Source organism: Octodon degus, unplaced genomic scaffold (genome assembly GCF_000260255.1).
Source record: "Octodon degus isolate 3935 unplaced genomic scaffold, OctDeg1.0 scaffold00068, whole genome shotgun sequence".
Lineage (NCBI taxonomy): Eukaryota > Metazoa > Chordata > Mammalia > Rodentia > Octodontidae > Octodon > Octodon degus.
Window position 1 is genome coordinate 1,269,735 of NW_004524644.1, and position 19,306 is coordinate 1,289,040.

Here is a 19,306-nt window from a genome sequence, read left to right on the forward strand (position 1 = left end):
GGTTGCTTCAGATCTCATTCGTGGAGTTCTGATCGTTTTGGTCCCTCTCTAGAACATCTTTCAGTAGCCTGTGTAGGGTTGGCTTTGTCATCACGAAATTCTTTAGCTGTTCTTTGTCATGGAAGTGGTTCACTTCTCCATCAAACTTAAAAGTTTTGCAGGGTATAGTAGTCTGGGCTGGAATTTTTTTCATAGAGGACCTGAAGTGCATCTATCCTCTATACTCTCTGCATGGATTTCAGCTGCAGGGTTACACCCCAGGCATGTATGCCAGGCCTGAGCTGTTCCTGGAGGGGCAAGGTGGAGTAAGGGGGAGAGGAAGCTCTCCCTCACACTCACTGGGTCTAGGCTAGGATTGGGTCTGGGGGTTCCCGGAATGCACCAGAAATTCCTACTGGGCGGGCAGGGTGGGGGAGGTGCTGCGGAGCAGTTGGGTGCGTCCCAAGGGGGTTGGAGAGGGTCTCTCCCATACTGCGCCTGGGCTGGGAGTGATATTTGGTCCGGCTGGCGCAGGTTAGCAGGAAGCTCTCCCACACACTCACCAGACCTGGGCTAGGACCAGGTCTGGGGGTTCCTGGAAGGAGGCAGAAATTCCTACTGGTCGGGCGGGGTGGGGGAGGTGTTGCGGAGTGGTGGGGGGCCTCCCAAGGGGGTGCGAGAATGTCTGGCCCATGCTGCGCCTGGGCTGGGACTGTTCCCGCCGGCACAGGTAGCAGGAAGCTCTCCCACACACTCACTAGACCTGGGCTAGGACTGGGTCTCTTTTCCATTTTAATTATTATTAATGATGGCAATGAAACATCCATGGATTTGTCTTTTCCCTAAGGCAGAAACACCCTCAGTAAATTCCATGCCCTGGTATTTATCACTTATTAGCCAAAAGTACTATGGCAGCATAAGCTAGCAAAGCTTCTGTAAAGTGACAGTGTGAACTAAAGTTCAGTAGGTAGATGTCTGTGTAGCACACAGTATGCAGTTTTATTACAAGCTTCTTTTTTTGTGATACAAAGATGTGAATTTGTTTTAAATGTACTTTAGGAGAGTTCAATGTTTTCTTAAGCTTCAAAAAGAAGTTCCCAACAATGTTGAACATACTAGCTAGATAGGTCTGCAAACAACAGTTTATCTATAATCTCTTTCACCACCTTATGGACTTAACAAACACCATGAGTATACTATTGATTTATGAAACATTAAGAAGTCTAGCTGTCGTCTTTACTTGCGGAACTTGGGGGAGGGGCTCATCTCATAAATTATATAAGAGAGCTTATCTCTTGAGCCTAATAAACTCATTGTGTAAACTTGGTCCCAATATTCTATTTAGATATAACATTCTATAGCTGTATATTATAATACATGGTAATTTGATGTGTAACATGTAATGGTTAAATTAGAGTGATGAGCATATCCATCCTCTTCAAACAATAATCATCTACGTATGTTGGAAATTTCATACTCTTCTCTCAATTCTGACACATCGTAGAGTGTTTTAACAATAATATACAAACCCTTCCTCTTTATAGTTCGATGTTAATTTCTAAAACTCCTTTCCAGCCTCTTAACTCCTACTCATGTGGTCTCTAGGTATCAGTTTCATTCCATTCTTCCACAAGATCAACATTTTAGTTTGTACAGATGAGATCATGTTGTGCTTGTCTTTCTTTTCCTGACTTGTTTCACTTAACATCATGACTTCCATTTTCACTCATGTTGTTTCAAATGGTAAGATTCCATTTCATTTTCATGGTCAAATAATATTCCATTGCAATTTCACATTTTCCTTATCCTTTCACTATCTTATCCATTCATGGAGACTGAAGTTGAACTCCATGTTTTCGCTAGTATGAATAGTGCTGTAATAAACATGGGAGCTGGGATACCTTTGTGATATGTTTTCATCTCCATATATAGATAGATATGGATATGGATATATGTGCCCAGAAGGGAAGTTGTAGATCTATTCTTTTTATAATGGGCATTTTAGCTAAGCAAACTAAGGTCTTTCTGATGTTTTTATTTATTTATTTATTTATTTATTTATTTGTGTGTGTGTGTGTGTGTGTGTGTTGCCAGCTCAGCCCACCAGGGGGCGGGGCTGGCTGGCATGTGGTGCTGGGGGATTGAACCCTGATCCCTGTGCTTTGCTAAGCTTGTTCTAGGTAGGTGCTTTAGACCACTGAGCCATCTCGCCAGCCCCTTTTCTGATGTTTTGATTTGCATTTCTCTGATAAGATTGGGTATTTCATTCTTAAGTTAGTTGTCCATTACTATTTCTTCCTTTGAGAACTGTATATTTATACTTTTCACTTATGAAATAATTGGATTATTTGTGGGTTTTTTGTTTTATTTTGACATTTAGCATTTTGAAATCCTTTTTTACATTCTTGATAATAATCCTTTGGTGGATTAATAGTTTGCAAATATTTCTCCTATTTTGCAGATTGTCACAGAGTTCTTTTACTTGTTTTCTTTGCCATATCGAAGCTTCTTAGTTTGATATCATATTTGACTATTTTTACTGTTGTTGAGTTTTCTTTTGAGGTCATACCTTTTTTATCTTTTATTAATTTGTTTATTTATTTGATACATGGTCTTGCTGAGCAGCTCAGAGTTGTAGTGATCCTCCTGTCTCAGCCTCTCAAGTGCTGTGATTACAGGCATGCAACCACACCTGGTTTCATTGCCAGCACAGCTCATCTGGAGTTGGCATGGGATACAGTGCCAGGGATCAAAGCAAGTTCTTTGCTCTGCCCAGGCAGGCGCTCAGACTGCCGAGCTATTTCCCCAGCCTGAGGTCATATCTTAAACATCATTTCCCATACTAGGTTTTTTATTTATTTATTTACTTACTTATTTATTTATATTGAGAAATAAATATGAATGAGACAGTTTCACAGCTGATTAATAGGACAGTTTTGATAATCAGTACACTGTACACTGTTATCTTCTTAGTGGTTATCCATAGTACAAGAAGCAGACAGGATATTTTGTCCAAACACTGTTAGTACACCTCTTTCTTCTCATTGGAATATGCGAAAGTAGCTGTAAATTTATCCTAACTATTTTGTATATATAAATACAAAATGATCTTTCCTTTGTATCCTTTTTTTTTTTTGTCCTGTCAGAGGTGAATATTCTATTGGCATCTAAATACTATAGGTGTTTGAATTCAACTAAACAATCTAACACTGTCTAGCAGTCTATAATATTAGTGGGTTATCCTCAGAAGTTATTGACTTGAGCCTTTTACAGCTCATCATATTAATATGGATTTACTTTATATACCTTGTTTTTATACTTTTCTGTTGAATGGTTAAGACCTAGATGTAGCAAGACCTATATACCAAGAAATGTAACTTTTGTATCTGATAAGGTCAGCCAAGTACTCTCAGGATTTATCCTGTAGCCCTGTACCGCCTTTTATACATCCTTTTGTCAGTGTCGGACATGAGGATGAATCACGGCCATTGCTTGGCCAATGTGCTCTCTGTGAAAGCCTGAGAGAGTGTTTTCTCTCCATGTGACTCTACTTAGGCACGCTCTACGTCATCGATCACTTTCCTCTTTGGCCCCATAATCTTCTTGATCAGAAAATTTGGAGCACAACTGAGTTACATGTTGTTACAGTACAGGTTCTCCTATGTCCCGAGTCTTCACTGACCTTGAAAGGCTAGGGCCAAAATGTTGGCTAACCTTGCAGCCCTTCCTTTTCTAGAATTTTGAACTGCTAACTTAGGTTGTTAACCCTCCAGAAGAGAAGCTAATTATTAACCTGCAATATATGCAGTTTGGTTTACCCTACCTGTCTAAATATCAAACATTTTGGCATATCGTGGAAACAGGTATTTTCCATCAGATAATGATATGTTGAACTTTAAGTCCTTACAGAATATGAAGGAAAAATAATTATATAAAAGTAGAAATAAGCATTTACATATTTTTACAAAGAAATTTAGAAACCTTACCATATATGGAATCGTAAGTCCTTATACTAGGGAGACAATACGATAGTTACAGATGTGGGTCTGGTTTTTTTTCACTAATAAGTATATCTTCAAGTGGCATCCACTTGAATATGAAGGCTTCAAGTTTATCATTCTTTATAGCTGAGTAGTACTCCATTATGTAAAAGTACCACATCTTTTTCAACCATTCTACATGTGACGGGCATCTTGGTTGTTTCCAAGATCTGGCTATCACAAGTTGTACTGCTATAAGCATAAGTATGTATATATCACTATGATATGATGCTTTCAGTTCCTCCGGGAAAATTCCCAGTAGGGGGATAGCAGGCTTGAATGGGATTTCCAGTCCTAGTTTTCTGAGGAGTCTCCACACTGATTTCCATAATGGTTACACCAGTCTACACTCCCACCAACAGTGGAGAAGGTTTCCCCTTTCCCCACAGCCTCTCCAACATTTGGTGTTGGTTGATTTCTTTATGATAGTCAGTCTTTCTGGGGTTAGATGGTATCTCAGTGTTGTTTTAATTTGCATTTCATGGATGGCTAGTGATGTGGAGCATTTTTTCATATATTTATTCGCTTCTTTAATTTCATCCTCTGAGAAGTGTGTGTTCATCTCAGATGCCCGTTTCTGGATTGGGTCTTTAAATTTAGAGGCCCTAATGTTCTTTGGTTCTTTATAAATTCTAGAGAGCAGACCTTTGTTTGAGTGCTTATTAGTTAAGATTTTTTTTGAAGTTTGTGGGTTGTCTTTTTACTTTGTTGGTAATTTCTTTTGATGTTAAAAACTTCTCAATAAGAGGTGGTCCCAGTTGTTAATTCTTTCAAGTGTTTCCCGTGCGATTTGGTTTCTGTTCATGAACTCTTTGCCTCCCGCTCTGTCTTCAAGAGATCCTCCTACTTTCTCTTCTAGGAGATTTACTGTTTCTGTTTTAATTTTCAGTTCTTTAATCCATTTTGATTTTAGTTTAGTGCATGGTAATAGACCTGAGTCAAGTTTTAGTCTTCGGCATGTAGAGAGCCAAATTTTCCTGCACCATTTATTAAACCAGTAAGTGTGTTTGGCCCCTTTGTCAAAGATCAGGTGGCTGAGTGCATTCCTAGAAGCCTCTGCATCTACTAGTCTATTCCATTGATCCTCAGGTCTATTTTGTTGCCAATACCATGCTGATTTTATTACCGTAGCTTTGTGGTATAATTTTAAGTCAGGATTTGTAATGCTTTCTCCTTTGTCTTTGTTGGCCAGGACTACCTTTGCTATTCTAAGTCTTTTTTGGTTCCAGATAAATTTTAGGAACAATTTCTCTAGGTCTGGGAGGTATGTTGATGGTAGTCTCATAGGGATTGCATTAAATCTATACAACAATTTTGGTAGTATGGCCATCTTCTCGATGTTGGTTCTTCCTATCCAGGAGTATGGAATATCTTTCCATTTTCTGAAATCCTCTGCAATCTCTTTTTTCAAAATACTGTAATTTTCCATGAAAAGATCTTTGATTTCTTTAGTTCAGTGAATTCCAAGGTATTTCATTTTTCTCGGGGCTATTGTAAAAGGTATTGTTTCCCTAATTTCCCTCTCAGTGTGTTTGTTATCTGTGTAGAGGAATGCTATTGACTTTTGGGTGTTGACTTTGTATCCTGCTATGCTACTGAATTTGTCTATCAACTCTAGTAGTTTCTTAGTAGTTTTTTTGGGTCTTCCAAATAAAGTATCATCCATACCAGGTTTTTGATATATTTCTTCTACATTTATTTGTAGGAGTTTAAGAGTTCTAGGTTTTATGTTGAGGTCTCTGATTCATTTTGGGCTACTTTCATGTACTGTATGAGGAAGGTAATTGAATTCTTCTAATGTATATCTAGTTTTGAACAAAAATCATTTGTTAGATTTTTTCTTACTGTATGTGTATTCATAATGCCTTTGTCAAAAATCATCTGGTTGTAGGAACATAGGTTAGTTTAGTGATTCTTTGTTCTGTTCCATAGGCATTTGCATCTGTTTTATGCCAGTACCATGCTGCTTTGTTTACTATTAGCTTTGCAGTATGCTTTGAAGTCATGTATTGTGATGATTCTAGGTTTTTGGTTTTGTTTTTCCCAGGATTGCTTTAGCTGTTTTGAAGGCTTTGTCTTTCCATATGAATTTTAGGATTTGTTGATGTTGTTGTTACTCTTGTGGAGTCCTTGGTACTTTGTTGGGAATTGCATTGAATCTATAGATGGCTTTAAGTATTGTCGTTATTGTTCTCTCATTGCTGAGATAAAATACCTGATACCCAAAGTTAAAGGGGTAAAGTTTTCTTTACCTGACAATTGTAGAGGTTTCAATTCATAATCAGCTGGCTCAGAGTCAGACTGGTACATGTCAGATGAGAGCAAATAGAGCTGCAAAAGACAGCACAAGCTAAAGTAAGGAGAAAAAAACAGCAAGCCTCTTGTTGTCTTTTATATTGTATCTGATCTAGTAGGATTAAGGCAGTGCCAATTCAATCAATGGACTGATTCAGCAATCACTACTTTTAATCTCAGCACTCTCATACCACCATTGCAATACAAATCAGTCATACACTGTAGATCTAGTCACCTCTGAAAAAATTCTATGACTACATGAGGCTTTGGGGAGTACAATGAGACAAAATACATGACATTGTGCACCTGCCCACCCCAAAGACTCATGCATATGCATCTATGAAAATGACACTTAGTCCTTTTCCAAGAATTGCCAAAGATCTAACAGTTTCAGCATTGCTGAAAAATCCAAATCCCAAGTCTCCTCTGAGATTTAAGCCAAAAACTGTTAGCTATGAGCCCCTATACAAATAAAAAGAAAGTTAAACACTTCCAAAATTCAAAGGTAGAAGATAATCATTTCCATTCCAAAAGTTACAGAGGGGGGATATAAAGGAATGGGACCAAAGAAAATCGAAAATTCAGCAGAGCACACATTAGGCCCTATAGTTTTACACACAGCATCCGAGGCAATCTGTGACAAGTTGTGAACTCCAAAGGCCTCAACTCTACAGCATTGCTGGTGATTTTAGCTCCCATGGCTTCTCTCTTGGGCTGGCTCTGTTCCATCCATGGAATTTTTCACAGATGGTCCACATTCCTGGCTTCTCTAAACTTTTGGGGTTTCTACTGCACCTTTGGCTTCTCCCTCACAATTTCATGCACTGCCCTCTCAGGGATACACTGCCTGACCTTCTACGTCTTCTTTTGAAATCTGAGTAGAAGCCTTTCTAATCTTACAATGCTTCCTTTCTGCAGGTACCTAAAACGAGCACCATGTTGATTGTGCCAGAGTCTGGTGCCAGCTGGAACAGTAGCTAGGCTTCTGTCTCTTAGCTATAGGGATTGAATGCCTGGATTATGATTATGGATTCTGAATCCAGTTCCAAGGACCAAATTCTCTTGTTTGCATCATTCTAGAGCATGTTGCTCTGTGCCTTTCTTCTTAAACCAAAATGTTTTACTTTTGCAATTTTTATACTGTAAACAGTGGAGTCTTGCTCTTTTTTGTGATGCCCTCAAACCATCTTTTCTAGAGTTTTATAAAGAAATAGATTTAATACAGAGTATTATAATGTTCAACCAAAAAATCAAATGCAGAAGAGCATAAGAGATCTGTCTATGCAACAGAGACCCAAAAATTCCATCTGAGGACCTATATCCTGTGGTAATGTCCTACACAATTCCATTTAAAGACCCAGAGACTATGGCAGTGTCCTCCATGAGTCCCTTGTACGCCACTGGCAACAATCCTCAAATGGCCCCTTCATACCCAGTACCACACTGATTCAGTTCAGCTGGGTGTTACAATTGACCATCAGTTGTCACTCCACCACAATCCATCCCTGGTTGTCTTGACAACCCTACACATTTCCTTAAACTGTAGTTTCTAGTGGCATATTTTTGAAAAGTTAACATGTCTTGGTATATTCAGATTTGCATTAATATAACAGCTACATATATGTGATTCTTACTGTACACATTCCCTCACCAAAAGCAAAATATTCATAGGGTGACTCAGTTCAGCTGGATGTTACAAGCTGAGGATTAGTTAATCTATTACAAGTAGCATGGGCATTTCAACCTATTCTTACAGTACATAAATACAAAATTTCTGACCTTTTTTAAAAATTTTTTCTAATTTAATCTTTTCATCAGTGTTTTGTTGTTGTTTTGTTTAGTTCTTTGATACCAGGAATCAAAGTCAGGACCTTGCACTTGCTTTTGCCACTGATCTACGTTTGGCCATCATCAGTGTTTTATGGTTTTCATTGTATTTTTACTTCCTTGATTCAGTTTATTTCCAAATATTTTATTTTTGTAGCATCTTTGAATGGGATTGTTTTCCTAGTTTCTTTTTCAGAAATTTTATTATGTATACAAGTTAACAATTTTTTGTATGTTGATTTGTATTCTGCTTCACTGAAGCAAAATTTATTTGCTTTTGATGGAGTATTTAGGTTTTCTCATATATAAATTCTGTCACCTGTAGCCATGGATAATTAACTTTTTTTTTCCCAAATTTGGAAAAGAGTTTCTTTATTTTATTTCTTTTTCTTGACTAATAACTGTTGCTAAGACTTCTAATAATGTATTAAGTTAGAGCAATGAAAGTGAATATCCATTTTTTTCTTGTGATCTTTCAGTTATTCCCTATTCAGCATGATATTATCTGTGGGTTTTCATAGATAGCCTTTGGTATTTTAGGATATGTTATCCTATACTCAGTTTCTTAAGAGATTTTATCACGAAAGGATGTTGCATCTTATTGAATGTATACTTTTGTATATATTGAGATGATCATATGGTTTCTGTCCTTCATTCTGTTGATGTGTTGTATTGTATTTATGGATTTGCAGAGGTTAACCTATCTTTGTATTCCTGGGGTGAATCATTATTTTTTATGTGCTATTAAATTTGGTCGGCTAGTATTTTATTGAGAATTTTTATTTCTGTGTTACCAGGGAAAGAAGTCTATTCTGTCTTTTGTTTTATTTTTGTCACGCTCTGGTACCAAGGTAATGCTATCTTTAGAATTTTCATTTTGTTGTTGTTGAATAGTTTTGGAATAATTACAATTATTTGTTTAAATGATCTGTAGAGGGCCAGCAAGAAAGCTCAGCAGACTAAGTGCCTGCTTAGGCAAACGCAGGGACCAGGGTTGGCACCTCATGCTGTGCTGGCCCGGCGGCTGGGTACACTGTGTCAGCCACCAAGTCCAGGCATGGTGGCACATGCCTCTAATGCCAGCACTAGGAAGGCTGAAAACAGAAGGATCACTATGTGTCCGAGCTGTGTTGTGAGACCCTGTACAAAATACATTAACTTTTTTTCTGTAGAACTCAATGATGCCATCAGGTCCTGACTGTATTATTATTATTATTATTATTATTATTATTATTATTTATTATAATTGTTATTATTATTAGATAGGAAAATTAGGGCTGGGGAGATAGCTCAGTAGAATAAGCTCTTGCCTGGCAAGCGCAGGGTCCTGAGTTCAATCCCTGGTACCCCCCGCCAAAAAAAAGAAAGGAAAGAATAAAGATAGGAAAATTATATCTTTAGCCTAGTTACTCATTATTGATTTTTTTCAATTTTCATTTCTTCTTGATTCATTATTGGTTGGTTGCATATGCTCACATTTCCTTCAGATTTTCCTGTTCTTTCACCTATAATTATTCATTGTAATTTCTTAGGGTCCTTTATATTTCTGTAGAATTGGTTATAGTGTCTGCTTTTTTACATCTGATTTAGTTTGGTTTTTTTATTAATCTACCTAAAGGCTTATCAATTTTGTTTATCCTTTCAAAAAAAAACTATTTCATTAATAGTTTGAATTTTTAAAAAATTCATTTTTTTTTTCTCTGATATTTATTGTTCTACCCATTTTGGGTTTGATTTGTATTTGCTTTTTAAGTCTTGCAGATACTCTTAGGTTATTTCAGAATTTTTTTGATGGATGCTTTTTTAAAAAAAATTTATTTTATTCAGTACAGGGTCTCACTACGGAGCTTGGACTTGTAGTGATCCTCTTGTTTTCAACCTCCCCAGTGCTGGGATTCCAGGCATGCGCCATCATGCCCAGTCTTGCTGGCAGGCTCAATGCGCCTGGTGATAGGGCTGACACACATGAGGGACCAGGGATCAAACCCTGGTCTCTGTGCTTGCCAAAGCTGGTGCTCAGCCCACTGAGCTATCTCACCAGCCCTACAGTGCATTATTATTATATCTATAGTCACTGTGCCATACTCTTGCATAACAGAATTTCTTATTCCTGTCTAATTGTAGGTAACTTAATGCCTGTTAATAATCTTTTCCTCATTTTTCCCTTCCCTAAGGCTCTAGTTATGTACATTGTGGTTTCATTTTCCAATAATTGAAGAAAGAAACAGCACATGTAACATAGATCCTGTGTTACACATAAAATCTAAAGTATTTGCACTTTGAAGTATGCCAATTCATGCTGTAGGTAGTTGTATTTTTGTATTTTGCTGGTAGTTATTTTGCTTTAGGACCTTTTCTCCTTTCTTCCCTCCCTCTTTTCTCTTGCCCGCTACCTTTTTCTCTTTTGCCATATTTCAATTACCACATGGTTTCTTATATTATTGCTTTATAACAAATCCAAAGTAGCAAAATTACTCTCCTTTCTATACTGTTTAGTCATGCCTACATATTAATTTAACAGATTCTCTTGTTATGAACACAACACAAAAGCATTGGTTATATATTTATTACAGTCATACAGTGAAGATTCACTCTAATTAACTGTGTTTAGCCTTAGAGTCTTTTGGCAGTTTTGCTTTCCATAGTTTTCCAGTTTGCTGAATGACATTTGATTTCATTCTCCTCGCCGGGGAGATGGCTCAGTACAATAAGCGCTTGCCAGGCAAGGACAAGAACCTGAGTTCAATCCCCAGTTCCGCAAAAAAAAAAAAAAAAAGAAAAAAAGAAATGATTTCCTGATTTCATTCTCCTTTGTGAATAATTTTTCAGTGACTAAATCCTTATCATATTTTTATAGACTTTTATCAGTGTCCCTTGATTAAAATTTGATAGTTACTCTTCTGTGTAATTGTTTTCTGTTTCTTGTATATATCTTTAAAAATGTGTTTATATTTGGATAACTCATGTAGTAAATTTAGAAACTATTGTGTTGGAGTGTTCCTACAGTAGTAAATACTTGAAGTTTTATTTATTTTTTTATTTTATTTTATTTTTTTGCGGTACTGGGGATTGAACTCAGGACCCTGTAGAAGTATTATTTTGGAAGTCATAAGAAAAGCAAAAACACAGGCAATAACTTTAAATAATTGAAAATGAATTTGTAATTCCTATTGTTTTATATTATTGGATTTGTAAAGTGTATTCTTGTGTTTTACTTTATTTACTCACCATAATTTTGAGTTTCATCTCTGTTGTGCTGTAATAGCCATTTCCTTGATGATAGGGATTTAGGTTATTTCCACTTTGCATCTGTGGCAGTAAACTTTTGTGAATGCTCAAGTATAAATCTTGGTGTAGTAGTTGTTTTCATTTCTCTTGTGTAAAGACCTAAAACAAAATTGGTTAGGATTTGTAAAGAGTATTATAGTTTCTTTTAGAGGGGAATGGTAGTGGTGCTTGGAATTAAACACAGGTCCTAGCATATATTTAGCACTCACTACCACTGATTACACCCGTTCTAGAATGATGTCTTTTGAAAGAAACTTAACATTTTTACAGTGATCTTTTTATTTTACTTTTTTGTTTTATTGAAAAAAGTAAAATTTCAAACAAAATAATAAATAATAATAGTTAATGCATTATATATACTTATCTTCAAAATAGAGTACAAGATAGGAGCAAAAAATTCTCTATACTAGCACAAGCCTTTCAATGAGCAAAGAGAAAGTGGTGTAACTGTATTGTATTGTTTATTGTTTTTCCTTTTCCCTTCATTTACTTTTTTCTCTCTCCACCACCCTAGGTCCTCTTCCCTTTTGAATCCTTTCTTCCCATTTCATGATATCTGTTGTACATTTTGGATCTTACTTTTCTTCCCCTAACCTGGGAGACTATTCAGTGTCTACACATGAGTCTGATTTATTTCACTTCTGAGTACGGTCTCAAGGTGCAGTCATTTTCCTGTAGATGTCTCAAGTGATCCATTCTACTTTCATTCCCACATCACTAGTTTAGATTTGTGGTTCCTTTAGATCTGTGCAAATATTTGTTATTTGCAGTCTTTTAATTTTAACCATTATAGTGTTCTTTTTCTCAATAAGCTATATGTGACTAAGTTATCAAATGCATAGTAGTAAAATCTTTGCCAAAACTTTAAAGGATTTATTGTCTTCTCATTATTCTTAATATATTTTAGATTCAAGTCTTTTTATCTCTTTCTCAAATTGTCGGTCTGTTTCTCTTTTTCTTTCTCTGTCTCTCATATAATATTGTCCCATGCTTTAGCTTTCCTTTTTTCCATTTAAATTATTATTGAGATGTAACTTACACTTAGGTTATATCATAATATTTATGCTTTATAAATTGTACAGTGTGGATGAATTTTAGTCAATTTATAGTTGTACAACCATTTCACAACCCAGTTTTAGAATACTGTACTCTTGTCACCACAAAATGGTTGTCTCATGCCTATTTGTAGTCATTTCTTTCTCCTATCCTTAAACCCAGGCAATAGCTAAATCTGATTTCTCTCAGATTGGCCTTTTTCTAAAATTTTTATATAAATAGAGTCATAACACAGATAATCTTATGTATCCGGTTTCTTTTATCATAGCACAGTGTTTTGTTTAGGTTCATTCATATTGCATTTTGTATAAATGCAGTAAGACCCCAATTTGTGAACATTTGAGTGGTGAACTTTTACAGGTATACTGTGTAAGATTCACTCTGTCAGATTACAAATGAATCTGACCTACAAATGTTCTTCAGAAATGGGACCAAGCCTGGGACTTACTGAAGTCCATTCCTTTTTATTTAAGAGTAATATTCCATTCTATACACTAATTTTTTTTACTGTATTGATAGTATTTATAGTTTGATGGTAAGTTGCAATGTTTTGGGTGTCAGTTTTAATTTCTCCTTTTTTTCCCTTTGACAGTGTGTTTTTGAAGTCCAATTTATCCACATTTCTGTTGATTATGATAAAAGAAAATTTTATCTCGCATAAAGTTCAAAGATTTCCTACTTTTTTTTAGAACTTTAATAATTTTGTTTTTTAAACAATTTTTATATGCAGTGCAAAGTTGCTTTTTGATGAAGTGATTTAATTGTTCCATTACTGTGCATACTAAAAGTTGAAAAAGCCTTTTCTCTATTGAATTAATTGTGAATTTATGGATCCAGGAATATATTGGCATCTTGATGATATTTAAAGCCCTGGCCAGATAGCTCAGTGGACTAAAGTGCCTGCATTGATCTGCTTGCCCATTGGCCGGGGTTCAATCCCCTTCCTGCCATGCTGGCCCCGCCCCTTGGGTGCTGAGATAGTAATTGAGACTGGGCGTAGTGGATTGAGACTGGGTGTGGTGGTGCACACCTATAATCCCAGCACTTGGGAGGCTGAAAACAGGAGAATCACTATGGAATGGTTCAAAGACATGTACTAGTTATTTTTGCCTGAAGCTTTCTTTTTACATATGTGTTTGTACACATGTGCACTGGAATTGAACCCAGGGCCTCATGCATGCTTATAACTACATGTGCTACCACTTCACCAGCCTTACATAAATTTTTATTTTATAATTTTAAAAAATCTTCTCTTCTCTTCTCTTCTCTTCTCTTCTCTTCTCTTCTCTCTCTCCTCTCTCTCTCTCTCTCTCTCTCTCTCTCTCTCTCTCTCTCTCTCTGTCTGTCTCTGTCTGTCTCTCTCTTTCTTTCTTTCTTTCTTTCTTTCTTTCTTTCTTTCTTTCTTTCTTTCTTTCTTTCTTTCTTTGGTACAGGGTCTCACTACAAAGCTCAGACTCATAGTGATCCTCCTGTGTCAGCCTCCCCAGTGCTGGGATTACAGATTGTGCCACCACACCCAATTTCAGTGGCTAGCAGGTGGCATGGCATGTGATACTGGAGATGGAACCTGGGCCCTTCCACTTGCCAGGCATGCACTTAGACTACCGACCTATCTCCCCAGCCCCAAGTTTTTTATTTTAAATGACGGTTTTTGATTGGGGACTATGAATGGATCATTTTCTAGCTTGTTACTTTTCTGTGTTCATTAGCTGTGATTCTTCTTGAAGAAGTACTTTGTCCCACCTAATAGGGATATTCAGTTCTTTGAACTGAAGTATTTTTGTACAGGATAAATATTGAAGTTTTTCTTTTTATTTATTTTACTTTTTTTTTTTTCCTGTATTTTAGGAAAGGGTCTACAGGGTGTTCAGGGTCTCACTACTAGATTGGGCTCATAGTGATCCTCCTGTTTATAGCCTCCCAAGAGCTGGGATCACAGGTGAATGCCACCACACCCAGTCTCATTCTTAGTCTCAGTGGGGGGGGGGGGGCTGGCACAGCAGGCCCGGGATCAAACACCCCGGGGCCTATGCCTGCTTGCAGGTACATTAATCTGCTGAACTATTTGGCTGGCCCCGTTTTTCTTTTTATTACCAGTAATAAGTTAATATAATATTTAGCAATGGTACCAGATGATTTTGGTCATTTATCTTTGTTTCTTATTTTCTTTTTTATAGTACTGTACTTTTATGAGTGTATATATTTTTGCATTATATTTCAGTTACTTTGGTGTACTGCACAAGATAGCCTGAACTGTAACAAATAAACCAGGTTAATAGTTAGATTTATCTGATTCAATCAGTGCCATCGTTTTTTTAACTACTCAACATTCTTTTTTCATTTTATCATGTGTAATGCACCTGTTCCTGTCCCATTATGGCCACAAGATAGCTATTGCATCCTAAGGTATTCTGCTTGTGTTGAAAGTGCAGAGGCAGAACAATTTGCCAGCGAAAAAGGTAGCAAAATCCTTTCCAAAATTGCTTCACTATATCTGTGCTTCCATCTCATTGGCCAGATGTAGGTTGAATGGTCACCTGGCTGTCAAGAGAAAACAAGTGTCTGGTAAAAAGGAGTAGATTTGCCAGAATGACTTTGGCTCCTTATGAGCCATTGTTAGAGTGGGATTCCCATTCCTGAATAGTTTTTACAAGTAAGAATGCAAAAGGAATTTTCATATGTAGTTAATAAAGCTTGTTATCAGTGTCTGGTTAAAGCACAGAATATTAGTATTATGCAGTTGTCCTTTGGTATTTACTGGGGATTGGTTCTATGGCCCCGAGTGGATTCCGAAATGCAAAGATACTCAATTATAAAATAGGAGAGTATTTGCATGTAACTTTCTCCTTTTATACTGAAATAATCTCTAGATTACTCTTTTTGCTTAGTGCAGTGTATTAGGTATATAATTGTTATAGCGCGTGATGGTAAGAAAAAATCTGAATATATTTAATTACAAATGCAGTCTCTTGAAAATTGTTGACCTGCTCTTGGTTGAATATACAGATGCGGAACCCATGTGTGCATAAATATTTAAAAGATAAGCTCCATTTATACTTTTAACTTAAAATTTTATATTAAAACATTGAGATTTGAGAGCTTGTCACATGAATTTGTTATTATTTTTTCCTATAAAAGTGTTTTTTTAAACACATTTGTAGTATCCTTAAAATACCAAATAGTATTTTCTTTTCTTTTTTTCTTTTTTTTTTCTTTCTTTTTTTTTTTTTTTTGCAGTACAGGGATTGAACGCAGGACCCTGCGCTTGCCAGGCAAGCGCTTATTCTACTGAGCTATCTCCCCAGCCCCCAAGTAGTATTTTCTAATAGCAGGAGAACATTATTTCAAAATTTTTAATGATATCAATACCATTTAATTTTATTTAATGCCAAACTATTAATACTTTTTGAAGTAAGATCTCACTCTGCATCCCAGGTTGACTTCAAACTTACTATGTAGCCTAGGCTGGCCTTGAATTCACTGTGATCCTTTTGCCTCAGCCTTCTGAGTTCTGGGATTGCAGATAGACACCAGCATGCTCAGCTTTAGAAGGATTTTTTTTGGCTGGCTCAGGCTGCCTTAAGGGCGGATAAGGCATGTGGAGCTGAGGATAGAACTGCAGTCCCCTTTGCCTGATTGGGTTTGCCCTCGCAGGTCCTTAGGCTAACCTGCAAGGACCTCCTTGCTCAGCTTTTTTTTTTTTTTTTTTTTTTTTGGCTGAACTGGGGATTGAACTCAGGCCCTTGCACTTGCCAGGGAAGCATTTATTCCACTGAGCCATCTCCCTGGCCCTCCCCTGCTCAGCTTTAAGCAGTAGTGTTTTTATGGGTGCATTCTTCAGCATTATCTTGTTAAAAATTTTGAAGTTAAAGTAGCCCTGTTCTTCATACTCATTTCCCTCCTCAGTTTCTCTCGGTGTAATCACTTGGAACCTTCCTTTTCTAACCATGTTGATCTTTACTTTTCCCCTCCTTCCTTTTACTTTTTCTCTGTTTTTCACTCATCTTTTCATATATTTTTTTTCTAAATTGTCATAATAAGGGCTAGAATCAAGTTGATTTCTGGCTGATAAGATCATATTGTACATGTCCTTCTTAGTGTCTTAATTTCATTTGGGTTATGCACTGTTGACTGTTGATTGCTAACAGGTTCTGAAGTAATCTTATTAGGTTAGTTGAGAAATACATATCAAGCATTAATGGGTTGCATATTACTGAATCAGGAAAAGCTACTGGTAAGCTCTGAATCACAACCAAGGTACGTAATATAATTCTTGCTTTTAAATTATGTTACTTAATGAGATTCTCTCTTCCTTTAGTATTTGTAATCTCTTTTGGAACTCTTGTAAGTTTTCGGTGTGTTAGGCACATGGTCACTGCAGAAGTAGTACCAGGTATGTGTATCTTGTTAGGACATATTCACACAGATATCATAAGCTATCTTAGGTATTTTGATTTGGTAATACATTTTCTAGGTATAGAGTGTTATGAGTTTATTAGTATTTTCCATAAATAGAAGAGTAGGGTTTTATGATTCCTTAATGTGCATGGTTAGGATACTGTTCTTTTTTATTGTCTTAGCTTTACCTCAAAAATCAGCCTGTTTGTTAAAGCTTTTGTACAGTGAATTGTTGAAAGAATTATCTGTTTTAGATTTGTGTCCTCTTATTTTTTTTTCTTCAAAAAGTTGCTTTGTGGTTTCAGCAGTAGGGGCTGTCTGTACAGTGACAGATAACTTATTTTGCTTGAGTAGATGGTAACATGGAAGAACATGTTACTCTCTACAAACCCGCCTGTACTTTCTTTTGTTTCTCTTCCTCTGACTCCACACTGTTTTACCCTCCCTACTCTTTTTTTTTTTTTTTTTTGCGGAACCGGGGATTGAACTCAGGCCCTTGCACTTGCCAGGGAAGTGCTTATTCCACTGAGCCCCTCCCTACTCTTTTTAATGTGATTTTTTTGTATCCCTATTTTAATTGGATATGAAATCTAGTACTAATCAAACTTTACACACAGTTTTGAAACTTCCCTATTAATACCTAATTTTGCAAATACAGTTTCTTAATTTCTACTTGTTTTTAAAATTAAAATCAGTTGGAATCAACTAAGACTTTATTGCAGGTTATAAATCTTGTGAACAGTGTTACTTTGTACAATGGTGTATGGACTATCATTAAGTACCATTAATAAAAATATATTCTGTATTCATCAATTTCCTTCCCTCACCTTGTTCTCATATATGAAATACTGACGAAAAAAAGTTCTAAAAAATTACAAAAAAAGAAAAAGAATTACTTTATGAGAGGAAAAATAAAACATGATTAATAGTCATGCTACCAGGATTACCTGATACTCTTCAGAGTATATGTGTAAGATTATCATTCACAGAGGACTCCTAAACTTGTATATTTATGTTTGTATTTTATTTACAATTAATACAAATGCTATCACTATTGTAATTTCTAATTTCAGTTACATAAAACTGCTAAAATGGTTCCAAACTTGGTTTAAGGCCATATTTATGCCCTTAGAAGTCAGTTCCTTTTAACCCATGGTATTGTAAGTGCTGTGGTATTGTCTCTCTTTCCTGAAACAGTTCATGGCAGTCTTGCTGTATCTGTTCCATTTACTGTGGGCAGCTGTTGCTTTGGTTACAGTGTTCCTGTTTTGGCAAGCTTATTAGAGATCTTGAACAACTAAAAGCCTTCTTGTGGAATTTTATTTTTCTTCCATGTAATGCTATAGAGAGATTGAGAGAGAAAGAAGAAATTACATCATACGTATTTTCCCAAGCAAAAGAAATAGTTTCAGTAAAGAAGACAGTTGTGCCATGTTCTAAAATACTTCCAAGGAGGTTGAAGTCTGTCATTTTATGCTTATAAAATTGTATTTTATGCTCTATTACATGATATTTTGAATAATTTATATAATAATTGGTGAAGCTGAGAAATTTCATTAGGTTTTGATTTCTTGAAATTCAGGGTGACAATTTATCGAGTAATTATTCTTAGCTATTGTACATCTGAAAGGGAAAGTATTGTCTAGAAGTTGTTGCTACTATTTAGGTAGGAATTTCTAGTATAATATTTAAAAAATGCTTTCAGTCTGTCTATTATGAGATCTCTTACTCTTGCCAGAACCTATTTCTCACCTACAAATTTGGTTCATCTGGACAAAAGTCAAGTGGTGACAGGATGATCTGTTGCAGAAAGTATAGAACAGGGAGTGAAGTAACCAAGAATCAACCTGGTCTGTTGTTACACCATGAGGGTCCTGCCCTCTTAGGGCTTCAGTTTCCTTACGTGAAATGAGCATTGCAGTACTTAATTTACCTAACTGATGATGACACAGCACAACTAGTAGATGTGTAGCCCCCTTTTCAAGGTCAGAAGCAGTATTCATATGAAAAGTATAGTTGTCTTTGGGAGACAAGATGGCAAGCATCTCCTTGCCATGTACTGTTTTCTGGAGATGAGAATGGGACATTACAATGAGTGTGAGCCACCTAAGGGTACAGAGTATCAAAAATGGATCTAATTTTATAAAGAGGAGGAGTTGGGCAGTAAGGACATAAGGGAATAAAAAAATAGAAATTTTAGAGCTGTTCCTGAAACAGTGAGAACATAAGTGCAAAAAACAAACAGTTTCAAGAAGAGCAGTGAATTGAAGCACTCACATTGTCTTTGTCAGTATTACTTGTGAGATGAAAAAGCTCCTGTTAACAATAATTTATGTTTGGGGAGATAGCTCAGTAGATAGAATAAGTGCTTGCCTGGCAAACACAAGGTCCTGAGTTCAATCCCTGGTACCACAAAAAAAAAA

General features: G+C 36.3%; 1 protein-coding gene across 1 annotated transcript in view; it reads left to right on the forward strand.

The window, feature by feature from the left end:
• The window catches only part of Cog5 (component of oligomeric golgi complex 5), a 359,771-nt gene that overhangs the window by 205,360 nt on the left and 135,105 nt on the right, over positions 1-19,306 (forward strand). The window contains 1 exon segment of the mRNA XM_023719494.1: positions 1,814-1,841. Coding sequence (XP_023575262.1) covers positions 1,814-1,841 — 28 coding nt within the window.